Here is a 20763-nt window from a genome sequence, read left to right as displayed (position 1 = left end):
ATTAAAAGCATGCACCAACACCGCCTGGAAACTGTAGACGGTGATGAAGATAACATGGAAGCTTAGGAACTAGCTGAGGTGAAGCAAAGTCACCCAGAGAAAAGGGCCCACAAGTTTGAGGCAAGACACCAGCCCGGAGTCATGCTCTGCTTGCGCGCCATTCGGCAGGAGCGCTCCAACGAATGGTGCCCAGGGGGCGCCACACAGGCTGGGCACCGCAGCGCCCGATGGGGGGCGCCATTGCGGAGGAACCTAGCGGAGCAATGGAGCCCTGGTGCTGGGCTGGGGCCCGTGGGCAGGGTCCTCAGGGTCCCCATGGGCCCGGGGCCTCTCGCACCCGCACCCGTGCCCGTGCCCTTCTTCTGCTGTTGCTGCTGCTGCTGCTGCTCCTGCCTCGGCGCCCCGCAGGTGAGCCCCCTCCGCTGCCGGCGCCCTCCCCAGCGCGCGCACACCCCGGGCCGCCTCTGACCCTCTGTGACCTGCCGCAGGCTGCTTGGCTGCAGGTGCATCATCCCCCGGGGCGCTGTCCACCTCAGTTCCCAGCGGCCCTGGAGTCTCCTGTGGGCCCGGAGCCACCTGTCCCTCAGGCGGGCTTCGCCTTCCCCGGCAAGTCGACGCTTCAGCGACCACTGTTCTAACGACACAGCCGGCTGCGGCGACACAGTCGGCGACCACAGGGATGGCCAGGATCGTTCAGGGGACCGAACCCAGCAACTTCCTCTGTGAGTTCGGCTTTGGGATCTCGGAGGTTGAAGGGTCAAGGGATCAAGGGCCCAGAGGAGAGTAGAAGGAAGGAAAAGTCCTGTGCAAATGTTTACTGAGCACAGAAGGTTGGGCCAGGCCTGGTCCTTCCTGCCGTCGGGGCCCTGTGCTTCCATCCTGGTGAGGTAAGTAGGGGACAAGGAAAGTTAAAGTAGGTGAGAAGACTGGTGTGAGGTGAAGGTGTTGAGGTGCCCAGAGTAAGCCACTAGCCAGTTGCCTCTCTGGCAGCCGCAGGCCTTCCTTGGACCTGGTCTCCCGGTCTCGGTTCCCAGCCCAGAGCCTACAACACAACTCCAAGAAGGCCGCGTGAGACTTCTTGTGGGGTCTGCAAGGCCCACCTGGCATTTTAATTCCCTTGCCGTGATAAAGCAGCTTGAAGGGGCAGGCAGGAACTTTATTTTGCTTATACTTCCAGGTCATAGTTCTTCACTGAGGAAAGCCGGGGCCAGAACCTGAAGCAGAAACCATGAAGGAAGGCTGTTTGCTGGCTCTCTCTCGCATAGAATCATGCTTAGCTAGATTTCTTATGTAGCCCAGGAGCCCCTGCCTGGGGATGGTACCGTTCCACACACACACACACACACACACACACACGGCTGTACTGTATCATCAGTTAGTAATCGACAGCCCCACACTAAACTGCTCATAGGCCGATCTGATTTAGACAGCTCATGAGGGCAGGCTTTTCCTTCCGGTGGCTCCATGCTGTGTCAGCCTGACCACTAACCCTAACCAGTGCTCCAGCATGCTTTCACAAAAGGAGGGAGCTGCAGCTAAGCCCCGTGGAGGAAATGGTTACTAACCTGGGATTCAATTCAAAAAGTCTAGCTGGGGACATCAAGGTACGGAGCGTGGTACGTGCTGACAGCCTGTTGGCTGAGCATCGTTTGAAGATGCTCTGATGGGCTGGGGAGATAACTCAGTGGCTGAGAGCTCTTACTCCGTGAGCACACGTGAGAACCTGAGTTAAAACCACGGAACCTACTTAAACAGCTGGGTGGGTATGGTCCCCTGCTCCTGCATCCCCTCGAGAGTGCTGGGACCCCAGTCCCTGTCTGAGGAGGCTGCCAAGCTAGCTGCGGGTTCAGCGAGAGAATAACGTAGAGAGTGATGAGGACACTCGGACCCCTCCTCTGGCCTCCACATGTTCACACGAGTGTGTGTCTCCACCCATCCACACAAGCACGTAGATAACGTACAACACAGGAATACCATCCCAGCACTACAAGTGAATAAATAAATATATAAACAAATATATAAATATGCTGGCTGTAGCACATTTACTTGGTTTCACAATCCACCAATTTGTTTAGAAAACACTTGAGTGGAAGCCAAACTTGGGCATCTTCAATTTCCTTTGTTTTATTTTTTATGCATGTAGTGTTTTGCCTGCATGTATGTTTGTGCACTGTTTGTGTGCCTGATGCCTCTGGAGGCCAGAAGAGAACACCAGACCTCCCCGCCCCCACCACACACACACACACACACACACCGGAGCTACAGATGGTTGTGGGCCACATGTGCATGCTGGGAACCCAATTTCTATCTTCTGTGCTTTTTTTTTTTCTTTCTTTCAGATTTTTAGAAACAGGGTCTCTGTAGCTTTGGCTATCTTGGAACTCACTCTGTAGACCAGTCTGGCCTCAAACTCACAGAGATCCTCCGCCTCCCGAGTGCTGGGATTCAAGGCATGCACCACCACCCGCTGCCGCAGCCAGTGCCCTTAACAGCTGAGCCATCTCTCTAAACCCCATCTTCAATTTCAAAATCCTTCCCGAAGTGTCCTCAGCAGTTGACACTCCCATCTTCAGGAGGTGCCTCTTCACGGCTTAGAATCCACACCAGCATTTGGTGTTCAGACTTAGCTTTTGTTAGATGGGCGTGTGATATAGCTTAGGGCTGAATCCTCCCTAGTCCCAAAGAGAACAAGCTTCTGTGACTTGTGCCAATTTGCTCTCCCCTTTGGGATGTCCCTGCTCCCTCATACAGTCTGTCTTACTGTTGGGTCATCTATCTTTATCTCCATGAATCCCAAGAGGGGACTCCCAGAGAAGGGGCAGGGTCCACACTGGCTCAAGGAGGGGGACCAATCTGCAGCCCGAGCGGTAGGAACAAGGAGATAGGTATCTGGATAGTGTCGAGGCTTCTCTAAAGCTGGAGATGTCCCTAGTTGGTTGCTGTGGTTCCATAGTGACAGGCAGAGAAGGTTGGGTAGCTTCAGGTGAGTGGCTGGAGAGGCTGGAGGGCGGGGAGGACAGGGACAGAGCCATAAGACGTGGCCAGGTGAGCTTATGGCTTCATCAAGCTCTTTTCTTCCTCCCAGTCTGTGGCTCCTCCCATGAGCCAGACCCGACCCTCAGGGATCCAGAAGCCATGACTCGGCGGTGGCCATGGATGGTCAGTGTGCAGGCTAACGGCACCCACGTCTGTGCCGGCACCCTTATTGCTTCCCAGTGGGTGCTGACCGTGGCCCACTGCTTGACGCAGTGAGTTGGGGCCCAGGTGGGTGGGTGGAAAGGCCTCCGAAATGCTGGAGACCCAGGCGCTCTTCCAGGTGACCCATCAAGTAGCAGTTGGGTCCTGTGTGGAGCCCACAGCGCCAGCCCTGGTCTCATCCTCACTCTGAGCAAGGGAAGGTTGAGCCTCACAGATGCCTTCCTGGGACTTGGCTTTTGGCATGTACCCACCCTTTGCCCCTTTACCTACCCTACAGTCCTGTGCGGTCATCCACAGGTAAGGAGGGCCTTTCATTCCACCCTCTTTGCTCCCAGTCCCTCCCACTTGCCTCCTGTCAATCAATGGTTTCTGGTTTTTCTCTGAGAGAGGCCCTGACTTAGAACCTCTCAAAGTGGTTAGGGACAAGAAGACAGACATAAATTGTGTGGAGAGATAAAAGGGTAGGTGTGCCCATGTTCCGGGGCCTGGGAACTCCCAAGAGTAGTGTCTGATGTTTACCTTGGGACTGACCAGTGAGGACAGGTTCCGGGTTGACGTAAGGATCAACACAGTGACTTCAAGAGGTATCCCAGGGAAGGTAGCTTGAGATCTAGGCCATGGTCATCACACAGGGAAAAACCCCAGAGTTCGACTAGTGGAAATGGAGTCCACATCCCAGCTGTACCACTTCCTAAGTGTGCATCCCTGAGCAGGCTACGGCACTACTTTGAATCTCCATTTGCCTCCTGCACAAAATGAAAAGAACCACACAATGTGTGCAGGCCTCTGCCTGAGGAATAGGCTCAGAGGGCCATGAAGCCCAGGGTGGCCTACCTGGATTGGCTTGGAGGACCACAGTGGTGTAGAGGGCAGGACTGGGGACTGAGGCAGGAGCCTAGAGCTGATGGAAGGCACACCCCCTCTGTTCCCACCCCCTCCCTGTTCCCATAGGCAGGATGTTAAGTATACAGTGAGGGTGGGGAGCCCATGGATTAACCAGACGACCAAAACCAGCACCGATGTGCCAGTACATCAGATCATCGTAAACAGCGACTACCAAGCCAAACGGTACTGGTCCTGGGTCGGCCGGGCCAATGACATCAGCCTCCTCAAACTCCAGTGGGGGCTCAAGTACAGCAAATATGTGTGGCCCATCTGCCTGCCTGGCCTGGAATATGTAGTAGCAGACAATTCTCTCTGCACTGTGACAGGCTGGGGATCTCCCAAGGTTAATGGTGAGTCATAGCCGCACCCCCCAGCCCAGGGTGCATGGTGGGAGGAAGGACTTGGGTGTGGCTGGGGTGCCCCATGGATGGACATCTCTGGAGTTCCTTCTTTAAGGAGCTCCCTGAGCCAGGAACCTTTTGTTGGTTTCTCATCTCTGAAGTCTCCTCCCCCTTTGAGGGGCTTGTCAGTGAACTTATCATAGCCATTATTGCCCGTGAAGTCTCAGGATAGAGCCAGGATATGTAAACAGAACTTTCTTGAAAGCAAGGAGGTCTTGGCATCCCCACACAACCCTAGGGCACTCGCAAGCAGAGTACATGAGAATGGGTTTTCGATGCTGCAAAAAGGCTTCTCAGAACAGATGCAGCTGTGTCAAGGGATCATTTTCCTGGTGGGTTCTAGGAATGTCTGCACCCTTCATGGAGCCACCAATGCATAAGAGAGATGCCCATCTCTGTATGCTTGAGGATCCAATTTGCCCTCTAGACAGTCTGTTCTGTGACCTCTCTGGGAATGAGCAGAAGTCTCCTGTCCCCCAGAAGCTCAGACACATTTTGGGTGGGATGGAAGATGGTGCTGAGGGCTGGGGGTGTGGTGGGGTAAGCTTAGTGAGGAGGTGGCTCTAGGGCCTGGTTTGAAAAGAAAGGCTTTGGTCCTGAGAGTGCTGGCAGGCCCTGGGAAGAGGACCCGCAGAGCCCATCGGTGTGGACTGTCTGTTCCAGCACCTCTGTATGGGGGCATCCTTGGGACCTACTGGCCGGAGGGGGAAATACCCCTAACGTGGAGACATCTCTATGGCCACAGTGCAAAAGAGACAGCTGGTGGCTGTGGGTCACAGCCAGTGACTAAACCTGAATGGGGACCTGTCCCACAGGCAGGTGGCCCCAGTTCCAATCCCTTCAGGAGAAGGAAGTCTCCATCGTGAACAGCCGGAAGTGTGAGCGGTTCTACCACAGGTTCTCCAGAATCTCCTCTCTGGTTCGGATCATCACCTCTCAGATGATCTGTGCCTCGGACAACGACAGGGAGAAGTTCTGCTACGTGAGGACCTCTGCCCCTGTTCATCTATCCCGAGGGCCAGGGTTGAGGGGTGCAGGAGGCAGAACTGAAGGCTGTGGAGAGGGGAGGGAGGGAGGATGGGAGACAAGCAGGGGTGGAGAGGGAGTGGGGGAGGCTGGAGAGGGCAGGTGAGGGCAGGGGTGTTCGGCTGGAAAGGGGTGAACTGGATCAGATGGAAATGAGAGACGTGGAGCTGAAGCTGAGGAGTGTCCTTTGAGAAGAAAATAACGGGTCAGGAACACTCATCACTTATGTTCAGACTGGGAGGATCTGGAAATACCCTGGGCTGGCTCCTCGAGTTGTGCCCCTCTCAGGCGTAGCTTCCCCTCCCTGACCCTTTTAACTTCCTCCCTCCTTACAGGAGCTAACTGGCGAGCCCTTGGTCTGCTCTTCTGATGGCACATGGTACCTGGTGGGGATGATGAGCTGGGGCCCAGGTTGCAAGAAGAACGAGGCCCCACCCATCTTTCTGCAGGTCTCCTCCTTCCAGTCCTGGATCTGGAACCGCCTTAGCGGGAAGGCCCTGGCCCTTCCAGCTTCCAGAACCTTGCTCCTGGCTTTTCTTCTGCTCCTCAGCCTTCTTGGCACTCTGTGACACTGCCAGGTCTCCTTCCCTTCCTGCTGAGCACTGCTGTGGGTGTGGCAATCGGCAAGGACTAGCAGAAATTAAACACTTTTTTCCCCCATGTCTCCTCTTTCTGAACCCGCTCTAGTGGGAAGCAGGCGTACACAGAAGTGTGGGTGAGGGACTCTGGCTGCTTATACTGAAAAGTGTAGGCCTCTAAAGATTTGGGGTGACTCCTGCAGAAAGTAGAGGGGTGTGTGAAGGGGCAGCAGGACGACTGGGTTGTACTACCCAGGCTAAAGCTGGGGCTGCTGGCACCTCCTTCCCAAGTCCCTAAATGGAGAATGACAGATTCCATTTGTTCTTTTGAAGACAGGGTTTCTCTGTGGAGCCTTTGCTGTCCTGGAACTCGCTATATAGACCAGGCTGGCCTCAAACTCAGAGATCCGCCTGCCTCTGCCTCCCCAGTGCTGGGATTAAATTTGTGCACCACCCGCCCTGCTCCCTTCCTGGTCTCGACTGCCTTCTGGCCAGGGGCAGAAACTCGTCAGAATATCTTCCCTGAAGTTCCATACACTACTTTGACCCTCTAGCCCTGCTTGCAGCCTGGGAACGCAGATACAAAATGGACCTGGTAGGACTGATATACTTCTCCCAGACTGCACCAGCTGCTGCTCTGAGTGACCTTGAGTGACCTCCGCCCCCTGGACGTCCATGCCTGGCCACACAAAGGGGTTCTGGTCTGTCTGGGGAGAGGGACCCCAGTCAACACTATGAATGAGAAGCCCATACTGTGGAGCCTGAAGGTAGAGATCAGCCAACCGTACCTGACTAGTCAGGGTACTTCTCTACTTCCATGATGGAGCCTTCTGTGACCCCTCTGCCCCTCAATACTACCTCCTCACATCATCCTGGCAGGCTTTTCCTTGTAGGATGCTGATGTGGGACCATGTCAGGAATGGGATGATTCCCCTGAGTGCCGCACCAGGCTCAAGACATTAGAGACCCATTGAGAGCAGGAGGGAGAGTGGAGGGGAGCTCCAGTGAGCCTCCCCAGTTTCCCTCCCCAACCCGAGTTCACCTGCTGGGGTGGAGTGGCTGGAGCTGCTCTCCAGCCTCTGGGCCTTTAAAAAAAGATTTATTTTTATTTTATGTGCATTGGTGTTTTGCCTGCATGTATGTGTGAGGGTGTTGGATCTCCTGGAACTGGAGTTACTGACAGTTGTGAGCCGCCATGTGGGTGCTAGGAATTGAACCCAGGTCCTCTAGAAAAGCAGTGCTCTTAACTCCTCAGCCATCTCTCCAGCTTCCCCCATCCCCCCTCTTTTGGTCTGAATCTGGGTCAGGGAGAGAACGTGAGGCTTGTCGGAGGCACCTATTATTATGAATTACTGTGTTACCTTCTACAGGAATCCTCCAGGGCTTGGCAAAGCACATGTCAAGGGTGGAGTTGTATTCTGAGGCTGAGCAGGCACTCAGTTTGATTGAGAGATCTCTTTGGGACACCTTTCTAGCAGGGCTTCCCCCCTGGTCTTCCCACAGTCCCTGTCCCCAGCTCTGGTCAGAGCTCCTCATTTTGACGTTGAAAGACTCTTGTCCAGACTCAGCCTCTCAATGCTGTTCGAATAGTCTTTTTGGCAGACACTTCCTTTAGTAGACATGGCAGAAGAGGAGTAGCCCATGGCTGTCTGTGCTCAGCAGGTGGATGGGGAGACCCAGGCTTGCTCGCTCAGTCCCTGGCCTCAGCCCTCTTCAGTTTTCAGACCCCACCCCTGAACCAGAAGCCCGTAGGCTCTGGGCCTCATGCCAGCCCCTCTGCGGCCCCAGCTCCACACACTGTCACTCTGTTTTCAGAACTTGGCGTTTGCCAGGTCAGAAACTCTCCTGATAATGGGGCCACTTTGGCAGCCAGAATCAGATTCCTGCCAAGTTTGGGGCGATTTCCTTGCTATCAGGGCTGCTATCTAGCTGTGTCAGAGAATCTCATGTCACAGATGCCTCTATCAGCCCTCCCTCCGTACTTATGGGGTTCACACAGAACTTGTTCAATCCTGCATCTGAAACCACCAATCCCAGACTCCTCCATAGGTACCTCTGCCCCTGGCAAAAAGGGTGGGACAGAAGCCTGTCTGGATGCGGGGGGGTAGTTTGAGGCCACTCTATATCTGCAGAGGACAGTGACCCAAGAGAAGTGGCCAGGCTAATGATGTGAATGGAGCAGAGTCCAGGATGGACACTCGTGAAGTCTTAATCCCTACGTCTTTTGGGCTATGAGGTCATGGCCATGGCCTTGGCTTCTCAGACAAGAGCCTGTGGTCCATGTCTGAACACGGAGTCCTGGTGCCTGGATCCTGGTCTGAACTTGGACTTCAAGGCCTGCCAGGCCTAACTGCCACCTCCAGGAGACTCTGCTCATTTCTCTCCTTTCTTCTTCTTCGCCTCATTCTTTTCCTCTTCTTCTACCTTGATAGCCACTGTGTCCACACTGTCCTTCTTCTTCTTCTTCTTATCCTCTGTGGGTAGGGGGCAAAGCCACCGTGGTGAGATGGGAGGAAGCCCCGAAGCTTGCCTCACCCGCTCTTCCCACCCCTCCCTCTCAGGTATTTTTTATCTGAGGTGCGTGTGTCTGCATGCCTGTTTGTGTCAGTGAGTGTGCACGTGTGGGCATGTCCATAGAGAGCAGAGGTTGGTGTTGAGTGTCTTCCTCTACTCTCTACCTTATTATCTATTTATTTGACAAGTCTGGAGCTTACCGATTTGGCAAGACTAGCCAGCCGGTGAGCGTAAGGAAACCTCTGTCACCCTTTCCCCAGCACTGAGATTTACAGGTGCATGATCATGCCTGGTTTCGTTTTGTTTTGTTTTGTTGTGGATGTTGGAGATGCAAAGTTAGGTCCTTGTGCTTGTATGGCAAAGATCTTACTGATGGAGCGGCTGCCCCAGCCCCTGCACCCATCCCGCAGCCTCCCCAGCACCCTCCCCTCCAAATTTTTCTGCTACAAAATGGGCTTCTTATTTTAGTTGCCTAGCTGTGACTAGTTTCTGCATTTTGGTCTCTTGGGGTTGTGCCCAGTCCCTTCTCTGAACCAGCTGCAGGGACAGACAGGGTGATTTAGGATAGTGGGGCTGAGGAATTGGCCGGCTGCAGGACTCATTGCTGGCTACCGTGGGTCTGGAATCTACTTACCTCCAGGGATTTCTGTGAGTTCGTTGAGTGGAGGCACGGTCTCCAGCTTGTCTGTGTACATCTTGGCGGCCTTTCGCTGTAGATACCGGGCCTCAATCTCCTTCCGTGTCCGTGGCACACGGCAGTTGAAGACACAGCACAGCGTTATGACTGCATGGATGTCAGAGCAGGTTTGGCTAGGGAAGGGTCTCAGCCAGCTTGTGTGGTACCCAACTATTAGGCCTGACTCTGTTTGCTTAGGCGTGTCTCTCATAAGAGACTCCTGCAAAAGCCTGAGGTGACCTCCTGCGTGAAGCTGACTTTCTGCGGTTGCGTATGGCCCATGCATGCTCAGTGTAATACTTCACTGTCAACTTCTTAGTAACTTGGACATGAATCCTGGTATTTTCAACTGTACTAGCCCCACAAATTCTATAGCCACTCTCAGTCTGATAGTCTTTCTGGTCACACTGGTACTGGAGGAAGGTAAAGTGAAGGCCTTAGGTCTGGCTCAAACTACCCAGAGTCACCCTGTGCTTCTGACTTAGGACGAGGCCTTTCTGGGTGCTCCTAAAATGCTCTGGGTTTCCTTCTCCAGCCTCCTTACTGCAGAGGCAGAGGTACCTTAAGCACATAAGCATGTGGCTACATCCTCCCCAGCCTCCCCAGCATCCCTATCCTCCCCATCCTCCCCAGCATCCCCTTCCTCCCCAGCATTCCCATCCCCCCCAGCCTCCCCAGCATCCCCAGCATCCTCTTCCTCCCCAGCATCCTGGAGGACAAGCCTGGGCCTGGCTGATGAGAAGGCCCAGAACTCTGTCCTGGATATTTACTTCTGAGAATGTGATCCTAGGAGTGTTTTTCTGGTTAAGGGCAGCTGTGCCCACATCAGCTGGGACAGAGCATAGAGCTGGCCTGTCTAGTGATGCGCTGGGCAGGGCTGCCAGGACCTGGCTGGCTGGGCTGAGTTTATTTTTCTAAGGCTCCCACAATCTGACCACTGTGGCCCCGGCCCCTGGGGAGGACGTGGGGCTGGTTCCTATTATAAATAATATGGCCAGACAGAGCTTCCTGGCAGGCTCCTGAGGTGCAGAAGGGCCCAGGCAAGACAAGCCAGGTCTATTTTGAGGAAATGGATCATAGCTAGGTAGTCTGGGATCATCTTGTTTAACAAAGTATCTCTTGAGCCAAATATTTTGGTTCCACGTGTCTCACCCAGACTTTCAAGATGGGAGAAGCAATGGAATGGATGGATGGATGGATGGATGGATGGACTGGCAGAGAGACAGATGGGAGGGATGGGTCAAAAGCCTCCACGGCTGGGAACAGATTGGGTTCCTGAACGGCATTCAGGAATGCACTGAGAGTGGGTCGGGGCTGCCTGCACCAGGGCCCCAGCATATGGTTCTTGGGGTTAGACCTGAGGTGACAATGGACTTTTATTACTCAAAGTGCTGTGCTTTGGTCTTTCCCAGACCCCTGTGTGGGTGCCTTGGACTTCCTTGGGTCATCTTTCCCTTGTCACCCCACTGACACCCTCAGGACCCCACCTGTTCAGGCTCCATGTGGTCAGTGCCGGGTCCCCACAGCTCAGGACTTCAGATGCTGAACAGGCAAAGTAGGGATCACAGGCTGACATATGCCTACCCCTCCAAGCCTGCTCTCCCTTGCCTGACCTGATTATTTTTTCTTCAAATAAAATGAAAAGCAAGGAATTTGGGGCTAAGTTGTGAAAGATCTGGGGGTGCAGGATACCCCCCTAGGGCACTTTCTCCCTGAGGGATTTTATGTGTATGTGGGGAGGGGGGTATTCCACTGATGGCTGCCTAGGTCCCAGCAGAGAAGCTGCTTTCCCAGCATCACTCCCAGCAGCTATGGAAGGTAGCCACTGCTGACCTGCTGTCCAGGGACCGTCTGTTCCTGCCTGTTCCTATTCTAGATGAAGTTAGGGGTGGGGAAGTTCTGTGTGACTGATGTCCATGGGCCTCTTCAATCTGACTGCAATTTTCTGGTGTGGCTCCAGGTCCCTCCACCATTCACCCAGAGTGGAGCCTGGGGGTGACCTCAGGTTCCCAGCTGTTACCCTCAGGGATTTCCCAGAGCTATTACCCTCACTGTTCTTGGCTTCCTAGGGTCAGTTCCTCCCAACCCTGCCTTTTGATAACAAGGCTGGTCTCCCTCAGGATGCAGAGGCTCTGCCACACCTTTCTCTGGGATCTTTACTGAGTTGCCTGACTCTTTCTAGGTCTTAGCTGGAACACAGTCCCCCAGATTTGGCAGGAGGGGGTATTCTCTCTGGAAGACATTTTGGGTGCCAGGAGAAGCATGTGCAAATCAGATGTCATGTTTTGAGAGCCCCTCACAACCGGACTTCTCTGTGGCCACCCAGCACTCTGAGGAACCTCATGGGAAAGCTGCCACTAGATCTCAAATGTCACATTAGCCTCCATGTTGGGTGCATTTTGGTGATATCCCACAGGTATCTGAGACCTGGCATAGAGGCCAGTTTCCTCCTAGCCTCTGCCTATACCACCCTTCCAGAGTCCTTCCCAGGCAGCCTTCCTCTGGTCCACAGCTCAGAAGACCCGTCCTCCGGGGGCCTTTGTAGGCAGAGTGGGTCTCTCCCCAACCCTCTGTCTTGCACTTGCCTCGTGCCCAGTATTCTCTCCCACCTGGCCTGCCTTTCATGTAACTTTCTGTCCCCCCTCCTCAATTCTCATGGAGAAAGGGGCGGACGGATGCATGCCAAGGCCCCCACGGCTACATCTTTGCATCCGTAAGAACCCAGACTGGAGGAGAGGAATAGACCCCCTGCTTTGGAAGGAAGCAGGTATGAATCATTTCTGGAAAATGGCACTGGAGGAAGTAGGATGCAGGGCCTGGAAGCCACATCTGCTGGGCGTCTGGGGAGCCTCTGGTGGAGGTTGGCCTTGCTGGGGCCCCTGGGTGTGGGCTCTCTGAATTGGCCCAACTGCAAGAAAAGCATCAGGAGGCCAGCCATAAGGGAAAGATGACATGTCCTGGATTCGGAGGAGTCCCCTATAATTAACATAATTGCCATGTGGCTGCTTCCCCGGGTCCAGCAGAAATCTTTGGGTCACCACTGGTCCGTCAGCCCTCCGCAGGGACTTTGTGTGACTGAAGAGGTGCCAGAGACCATGGTGAACCTCCTGTGAGTGCCTGGCCTACTTGAACTGCCCGGGACTGCTGTTCTGAACTCAAGGGGCACTGTAGGGGTCAGGGGTGCTAGAGGGGCTGTGATCCTCCTGTGGTGGGTGGAGAGACCAGGGCGTGGCTACTCACTGATGGATAGCACGAAGAGCGAAAAGATGCCCACCACGTGCCACAGACGCATGTCCCAGAACACCACGGTCTCCTTGGTCAGTGGAGGCGGCTTGGGCTTGGGCGGGGCCGTGCTGGGCTGTGGGTCGAGAGAGAAAGCAGTGAGCCAGGCACAGGCCAGCAGGCAGGGACGGGGTCAGCAAGGACTCAGCCCACACATTTTCGAATCCCCAAAATGGTTCAGACATTCACAACCAACACCCTAGACCTCAGAAAGTTCCAGATTTAGACTAAAAGCAGTGATCAGAGTCCCAGACCGTGGCACCAGGCACTTGGACTAGAAGAGGGGTTGGTGCTTGGTGAAGCAAGAATCAAAGGAGCAAATGTGGACAGCCCGGCCCAGCCAACTCTGATGGGGTCTCAGGACCAAGGCCAAGAGACAGGGCAAGGCCTGTTTCATGGGACAGGTAGATTGGCTTTGTTCTCACCTCCCAGCAGAACTCTACTGCTGGGCTACATGGTAAGAGGCTCCTCCTACAGGTGTTCACACACTGAAAAGCCAGAATCACCAGCAGGCTAGACCAGCGGGGCTAGGCATAGAAAAATAGTAATGTAGCGCCACCAAGTGGCTGAAAATGTAAGTGTGGTTAAGGAGGACAACACATTGCTTTGAGGATCTGCGGGCTCCTTGCTTAGGGACACTATCATGTCTGTGTATTCTAGAAGACATAGTGACCCCCCAGGTCTAAGGGGACTTGCCCCAGGGTATTAAAAATAGCATCTTGCCGTGAGTTTCTAGAAAATGGTCTTCTCTGGGGGAATGAGTGGACACATCTCTGATCTGAGTGTTTTGGAGATGTGGCCTCGCCCTGAGTGTGTTCGTTTTTATAGATGCTGTGCTGAGTGTTGAAGCCAGGGATTTGTGTGTGCTAGGCCAACACTCTGCCAACTCAGTTTCATCCTCAGCCTGTCCTGGGTGTTTCGAGGGTACATGACTTTGTCCTGAGTGTCTATGGGATATAGCTATGCCTTGTGGAATATGAGAGGCTAATTTTGACCAAAGATATGATCCTGTCTCTGTCAGCAAGTTTGGCTAAGGGTCAGGGAAAGAGGTGGGACCAGGCGTTTGTGTAATACAACATCTCCAAAATGATCTGTAAGGACAGGCTTTAAGAGTTCCTTGTGGCTCTCTGAGAAAGAGAAGCCACCTGCTACTCAACCTGCCTGCAGTTCCCACACCCCCACTGTGGTTCGTAAACATGTGTAGACACTTGCCAGGAGCCAGGTGCTTTCTCAACTGCCACCCATATGGCAGGTGGAACTCAGAGGGGATCACTGACCTGTGCTAGGCACCCCAGAATCTCTGAGCCATTCACCAGTACACAATTCCCAGTTCTTTGCTCCTCACTTAGAGGGACGAGGATGGGGACTCCTTCCTTTATTCTGGACCTCAGTTTCTCTCCATGTAATCAGAGTGGTAATGTCAACTGCCTCTGAGAACTCTCCTATCCGGTGGCAAAATTGGCAATAACACCCCACTAAATCTGTAACACCCCTTGGTGGATTGGGGGACCCTTGTGCAGGCAGGCAAGTATGTGGATACATGACATGTGCTGGATTGGACACAAATGGGCAGAGGACATATGTGTGGTTGGAGCAGTGTGTTTATGCTTAAGTTTATGACTGCATCATCGGAGCTGGGGACTTGGCAGTTACCATCCCCTATCTCCCAGGCCTGGTGTGTTGACGGGCTGTCTAACTGGGAAACCCTGACCAGGCTCTTGGGTGGAGGTAATGGGCAACAGCCAGGCATCTTATGGTGGGCCCTGATAAAGGTAGAAATTCTGAAACTTGGCCCTGCCTCCTTCAGAGGCACAGCCTGGTGGAGAGGGGACGCCGCAGGGCTGGACTGAGAAGTGACGTGGTTCCCAGCCCTGCCGGCATCGCTCCTGTTTCCTGAGATGTAGGCAGATGGACTCCAAATGAGATTTCCTCTGCTGAGCTGGAAGAAGATGAGCTCCTGGGAGTGGGGGGGCTCCTTGCCTCAGAACCGACTTGCCTGTTGTCCCAGCCTTTGCTCTGAGGACAGCTCAGTTTCTGCACAGGGGCCTCGGGGCAGTTGGTGAGAGGCCTTGGTGTGCTCCATGGGGCTCAAGCCAGAGTGGCTTCCCTTACAGGGGCCTGAAGCTGACACCTGACTCTAATGGCCTCTTCCATTAGTCAGTTGCAGACGGAACATGCTACACAGGGGTACAGGTCTCTATACCATGAGATGTCACCCTCGGCCTCTTCAGTTCAAAGCTATGTCCCCTTAGACCCTCTGAGTGTGACTGGTGCTGTGTCCCCATCCCTCCCTGTCCCTTAGCAACTGCCTCTCAGGCCTCCATGCTTTCCTGTCACCCAGGCTCCACCCTCAGCCTCTCTTTGACCCTGGCTCTTGGGCCTTTTGCCTCCAGCTGCTGACTTCTAAGCCTGTTCTGCTACCTTCTACTGAAGAGGTTGCAGGTGGCCCCTGCCCGGCTCCTGGCCAGCTTGCTCCACCCCTCCTCTTCACCTCCTCTCTGGGCTGTCTCCTCTCAGCTCTCCCACTCTGCACCCCCTCCTCATTCATCCTCTTCCTTCCAAACAGGAACTGTTCACGGATGTGTCTGCTCAGAAACCGTCTCCAGCTCCTGTAATCACTAGGACCTATTTGCATCTTCCAGTCCCTGGGTCCGGTAGGGGCCCTGAAAAATTTGTGTAGAGGAAGAGTAGTTCCCCCAGCATACCCTAAATCCAGGGTTCAAATATCCCCTATTAGACTAGGAGTCAAGAAAAACTAAGGGCTCAAAGTCCTTCTCCCCATCCCCTAGGAAAACAAAGACCATATGGCAAGGCTGTTTCCCTCCACACAGGGAGGGAGACACTACTTGTGTCCCTGATGTCAGAGACTGGGCTCTGCCAACAGACCAGGGACTCTAAGCGTGAAGGGCAAGGGATGGTGTCACCCACCCCACCAGGCAAGATGAGGGGATAGAGCCAGCTCCCCGCACCCTCAGCCCCCTGCCTGGACTGTGCCCTCCGTGATGCGGTACCTCACCTCCACCAGCTGCGTAGCAACCCCAGCCAGGCAAGCCCCCAGGGCGGCGCCGCCCAGAGCCCAGAGCCGCCCCGTGCCTCTCTGCCTCCCGGCCATGTTCTCCCGCCGCGCGCGCTCCGGTGCAGGTCCTGGGAGCAGAGGGCTGCACAGAGCTGCCAGGTGACTGCCCCTGGCCACCGGCAGGCGCTGGCGGTAGTGGTGGCGGCGGCAGGGAGTTCTGGCCGAGGGCGGTTGAGCCCGCATCATTTATTCATCATGAGTGTCAGGTTCCTGGGACGCCACCTGCGCCATCTCTGCTGGGGTGAGGGTAGGTGTGGGTGGCACCGCCTCCCCCCGCAGGCTATCGGACTTTTGGACCTCCCACTCCACTCCAAGGACACTGAAGTAAGGAAAGCCAGGAGAAAGGGACCGGTTGGGGGTAGGCCCTTGATCAACAAGACCCCACCCCCACCCCAGTCCCTTCCCTCTTGGGCCTCAGTTTCTCCACTTGGGACAAGGGGCGGGGCTGGAATCGACTGATCTAGAAGGCCCTTCCCATTCTGACGTCCTGAGTTTAGGGGGGAAATGGTACCGGACTTGGGAGGGGGCAGAGCGGGCATGTTACCATGGTGACAGGCACTGAGGGATATCCTGGCCTTTCTGGACTGGCATCCTGCCCAGAGGCAGCTCTGGTCGCCCTGGACACCAGAGCGGGAGAGGGAGGCGTATGGATAACCAGGGATGGCCAGATGTTGGCATTGTGGAAGGATCCAGTAGCTTCTGCTCCACAGGATAAAGTCAGCTACCCCTAGAGGGCCATTTTCTGACCCTGCTGACTGTCCTAGAGCCTGGGTCTTGACTCTAGCAAGTCTTTGAAGTTGGTCCCCTACACTGTGGGAACATAATTACTCGGGGATGGAATTTCTGAGTAGCTGCGAAGACCCGAGGCAGGGGCGGGAGCCCGAGGGGGAGTGGGGCAGTTGGAGGTTGGAGAAGCCTATGGCCCACTTCACTCCTCCCTTTTCCTTCCTTCTTCCGCTGTCCTCCGCCTCCTGAGTGCTAGCAGAAGCAGGACCCAGCATCTTCCTCTCACCAAGAACTGCAGCGGAGGCTGGAGGCCGGTCCAGGCTGTGTAAGGGGTGGGGGTGGGGGAGACACCCTAGCAAGGACCTCACAACTGAGTCTCAGAGGGTGCTATCCTGGCTGTATCACTGACAGATAAGAACTGAGTTAGGCCTCAAAGTGGAGCAGAAGGCCAGCTGTCCTTCAGGGGCTGCCGGTGACAGGGCAGGCAGGAAAATGGCTGCTGTTTGGAAAAGACTACAGGCTCAGGCGAGGTCTATTAAAGAGAGTCTCAACAGTAAGTAGATGGCAAAATCTAGGGCTCACTTCTTCCAAAGCAAGCAAGAAGCAAAAGAAAATCCCAAACCAACACAACAGGATAACCCCTCCCCCCAGGAATGCTTCTAAAACCAAAGCACTAGCAACAGGTCTCTGCCTCCGACTTTTTCAGGCCTCAGCCACAGGCCAAGCGGAAGGGCCACAGAAAGCTGCTTTGACGGCAGGGATGGGGTGGGGTGGGGTTGGGGAGGTGGGGATAATCACCCTCACGGCAGGTGCTTAGAGAGGCAGGACTGGGTTTTGATCCGGTGAACTGGATATGGAACTAGTAGCCAGAGGCTATCACAGGACTAATGGGGGTGGGGAGGGGAGGATACTGTGGCTGTGGGCTTGGAAAGCTGAGCCACCTTAGCAGCACACAGAGGACTGCTCCCTATAGGCCTGCCACCTGCTGCTCCAAGCTCATTGTCTGAGAGGTGGAGAGACTGCTCAGCAGTTAAGGGCATTTGTCGCTCTTACAGTGGACCCATGTTCGATTCCTAGCACTCACACGGTGGCTCACAACCATCAGTAACTCCAGTTCTGGGAGACTTGATACGCCCTCTGGAACTCGACAAGCCTGTGGCGGACATACAGGCAAAACATTCACATACATAAAAGAAAGTAAATAAATTAAAAAAATTAAAGTCCATTGTCTTGTTTGTCCACCAAGAAGTAGGGTCAGCCAGCATTATACCTCAGGGGCGGGGCACTTGCCTGGCGTACACAAAGCACCGTTCACAAAGTCCGATCACCAGCCCTGCAAAAATTAAAAATAAAGTAAATGGAGGGAGGAGAAAAGCAGGCTACATCTCTGCAGGGTCTCTCCACTCTGTAGCCCAGGCTGACCTCAGATAGGGTCTTGAACAGAGCTGATGAATCCCTGTTAATCTCACAGGCCTCTGAATCCAAGCCTTTTTATCCGGTGCCCCCTAGATTCTTCCTCCCATCACACACACACACACACACACACACACACACACACACACCTGTCATAATGATTTCAAAGTCCAATTAATTGACTTAGAATAACAGGGTATCTCAAACGTCTTAGTATGGTAGTTTTAAGTTTTAATAACCAGAGAATTATAAAGCTATGAACTGATAATAAATACCACCTGGTGACTGCCGTGCCCACACACCTATAATCCAGCACTCAGGAGGCAGAGGCAGGAGGAACATGCAAGTTTGTGGTCTACATGGTGAGTTCTGGGCCAACCAGGTCCACACAGAAGTACAAAAGAGATAGCATTTGGAAGCTTATTTATGTCTTTCTTTCTTATTTTTCCCCCCTGAAGTTGGCAAAAGTTGGCAAAAAGGGATAAGTTAGTCCAAATTCACAAAACATAGTTAATATAAGAGAATTTAAATAATTAAGCTTTCAAATTATATTTCTTGCTTTATTTTTATATAAAAATGGGTTTAATTTATATATAATATATTTCATATATGAATATATTTATATTTATTATTGCTTTATTTTTTATATAATATCTGACATATTTAAAAGCTTAAACACAGCCCTTAGGAAGTGGAGAGAGGATCAGAAGTTCAAGTCCAGTCTGAAATCCATAAGACCTGTTGCAAAAAACAATACCACAAAAAGTTTAGGATACTGTCACTGGGAGCCCTCCAGCTGCTTACCTAACCTTAAGTCCTTCTATGTAAAATAGGGACCTGACAAACCATCTCTAAATGCTAGTCTTTATTTGTATTGTCATTGCTGAAGGTTATATAATACAGTGTATTGAGTAAGAACGAAACCATGTATCTCTCTTGACCAGTGCCTTACCATTAGCATTTGGTGTGTTTCCAGTTTTTCACTGAAAATAAAACTTACATTCTTACCAGAATGCTGGCCTTTGCTTTGACTGTCTCCTGTTTTCTTCCTTCTTTCCTTCCTTTCTCTCTCTCTCTCTCTTTTTTTTTATATCTGTGAGACATAGTCTTGCCACGTGACACGGACGTGATGCTTGCTGTGCAGACCAGGCTGGCCTCAAACTCAAAGAGATTTACCTTCCTCTGCCTCCAGAGTGCTAGGTTAAAGGACTGTGCCACCATGCCCTCCAGCCCTGAGTTTATTAGTGTGGGCATGTGTGGGTGGGTGGCGAGAATGCCGAGTGCCAGGGCGTGCCTGTGGAGGTCAGAAGTCAATTTTGTGCCGTGGTTTTCCCTTTGCAGTTTTATATGGGTTCCTGGGACTGAACTCAGGTTGCCAGTATGTACAGCACTTTCCCTTTCTGGCTAAGTCATCTTGCCAGATCTACCCGGTTCTGTCGTGAGGGAGGAGTCCTAGGGAGAAGCTGTGTCCGTAGGCGTTGGTCCTCTGCCTCTGATCCAGGACTCTCTCCACTCTCTGGTATCGCTGCAGCTTCTTCTAGCCTTCCTCCAACATGCCCGGGTAGCTGCCCCTCAGCTGGGCCCATGAAGGCTGGGGTGGGGGAGTTCTGGCTCCCTGGAAAACAGAATCCCCTTCCTGTGTGGTGGCACAAGTGCTGGCAGGCAGACAATTCCTTGTCCTTCCTGAACTATTTTTATATCTTATGGGTTTCCTGTGGGGACTCAGTCCAGCCTCCAGGGTCTCCGGGCTGGAAGCTTATGGGCAGGGAGCTGAGCAGTGGCCAGGAGACCGTGTGGCCATTTCTCTCCTGGAGTTTGAGACAATGGAACTCAAGGCTTAGCTTTGTAGAAGCTGAGGGGGAGTGAACGGAAAACCCTCCACCCGCCCAATCATAGAGCCAGGCTAGGATCCAGGCCACCATGGACTTAGCCTGGGGTGGGGGTGGGAATCAGCAGGCCTGGGCCAGTGACACAGCAGCTGGGGTGTGCTGGGAGCTGGCTGTCCCTGAAGTTGTTGGCCCTGGGCCTTGCCCAGAATAGCTCAGGGCTGAGCCCAGCTTGGGACAGACTTGTGTGTACATGAACTACTGGAGCTTGTGTACCAAGACACTGGTATGCAGGGAAGTGCATTGCACTCCGCGTGCTGCTCTCTGTGTGTCTGGTCAGTCTGTGTCCTTGGAGATGGATGTACAAATGGGGCTGCCATCGAGGAGCTGCGCGGAATGGGGCCCCACCTTTCCATATGGCCCAGTTGAGTAGGCTCACTGGCTCATTTCTCACCTGTGGAACTGCATGTATGTACAGGACGTGTTTATGTCTGTGGGGAGCTGAAGCAAGATCCTTGTGATTTGGTAGAAAGACCAAGGGGGCAGAACTGGATCTGCAGTCAAGGACTAACTGGCAGAGATGCTGGCCAGGTCTTGCCACATATGGCAGAAAACAGGGAGCGCTGATACCTGTGAGGTAGCCAGAGCTCAGTAGCCTTCCACACGCAGGGGCAAGTTTGTGACCAGGAAGTCATATCTGGTGAAGAAGACTGGGACAGTCCTTCCTTTCTTTCTGCCAGGAGCCCAGGCAGTATGGCCTCTCTTCAAACACTTGTGCAGATGGGGAAACTGAGGCCAGAGAAGGAAAGGGCTGACCTAGAGGTACCTGGCACAGACCGGTTCTTTCTAGCTCATGGCCTGCTGCCCTGCCTGCTAAAAAGAGGCAGGCAGAAGGCAGAGGTAAAGACGTAGAGCTCTGGGGAACGAGGCTCCCTCGGGGGCACAGGAGAGGGTGCAGAAGGCAAAACTCGGGGTAAGGGACTGGAGAGATAGCTCAGCGGCTAAGAGAGATGACTGCTGTCCCAGAGTCCTGAATTCAATTCCCAGCACCCACACGTGGCTCACAACCATCTACAGTGGGATCTGATGCTCTCTTCTGGCATAAAGTCGTGCCTGTAGATAGAGCGCTCATACATAAAGCAAATAAATAAATCATAAAAAA

General features: G+C 53.6%; 2 protein-coding genes across 3 annotated transcripts; one reads left to right on the top strand and one right to left on the bottom strand.

The window, feature by feature from the left end:
- Positions 1 to 263: 263 nt before the first annotated feature.
- On the top strand, positions 264 to 6079 carry Prss50 (serine protease 50). The gene is made up of 6 exons (XM_075967538.1): positions 264 to 408; positions 489 to 722; positions 3086 to 3248; positions 4150 to 4433; positions 5300 to 5466; positions 5846 to 6079. The coding sequence occupies exons 1-6, from the start codon at positions 264 to 266 to the stop codon at positions 6077 to 6079; spliced, it is 1227 nt and encodes a 408-aa protein (XP_075823653.1).
- On the bottom strand, positions 5407 to 15891 carry Tmie (transmembrane inner ear). 2 transcript variants are annotated; one of them, XR_012910093.1, is made up of 5 exons: positions 15577 to 15860; positions 12519 to 12636; positions 9237 to 9386; positions 7450 to 8562; positions 5407 to 5537 (listed from the first exon to the last, which is right to left on the bottom strand). XR_012910093.1 is itself a non-coding variant. In XM_075967699.1 (4 exons), the coding sequence occupies exons 1-4, from the start codon at positions 15820 to 15822 to the stop codon at positions 8462 to 8464; spliced, it is 615 nt and encodes a 204-aa protein (XP_075823814.1). In that variant the 5' UTR covers positions 15823 to 15891; the 3' UTR covers positions 7410 to 8461. The 2 variants fall into 2 exon arrangements, 1 of the variants encoding a protein (XP_075823814.1); XM_075967699.1 differs by lacking the exon at positions 5407 to 5537 and having other exon boundaries at positions 7410 to 8562; positions 15577 to 15891.
- Between the last annotated feature and the right edge of the window lie 4872 nt (positions 15892 to 20763).

This window comes from Microtus pennsylvanicus, chromosome 3 (assembly GCF_037038515.1).
Source record: "Microtus pennsylvanicus isolate mMicPen1 chromosome 3, mMicPen1.hap1, whole genome shotgun sequence".
Taxonomy (NCBI): Eukaryota; Metazoa; Chordata; class Mammalia; order Rodentia; family Cricetidae; genus Microtus; species Microtus pennsylvanicus.
This window is presented reverse-complemented; position numbering and strand designations above follow the sequence as displayed.

What these genes read in the sequence shown, in the direction of transcription:
- Prss50 (XM_075967538.1), top strand. Translation starts at nt 264, where the DNA reads ATGGAGCCCTGGTGCTGGGCTGGGGCCCGTGGGCAGGGTCCTCAGGGT. An exon ending in CGAACCCAGCAACTTCCTCT is followed by an intron (nt 723 to 3,085) that starts GTGAGTTCGGCT and finishes TCTTCCTCCCAG; the next exon opens with TCTGTGGCTCCTCCCATGAG. An exon ending in GTGGCCCACTGCTTGACGCA is followed by an intron (nt 3,249 to 4,149) that starts GTGAGTTGGGGC and finishes CTGTTCCCATAG; the next exon opens with GCAGGATGTTAAGTATACAG.
- Tmie (XM_075967699.1), bottom strand. Translation starts at nt 15,822, where the DNA reads ATGATGCGGGCTCAACCGCCCTCGGCCAGAACTCCCTGCCGCCGCCAC. An exon ending in TTGCTACGCAGCTGGTGGAG is followed by an intron (nt 12,637 to 15,576) that starts GTGAGGTACCGC and finishes CTCGACCCACAG; the next exon opens with CCCAGCACGGCCCCGCCCAA. An exon ending in GCTCTTCGTGCTATCCATCA is followed by an intron (nt 9,387 to 12,518) that starts GTGAGTAGCCAC and finishes ACATCCATGCAG; the next exon opens with TCATAACGCTGTGCTGTGTC.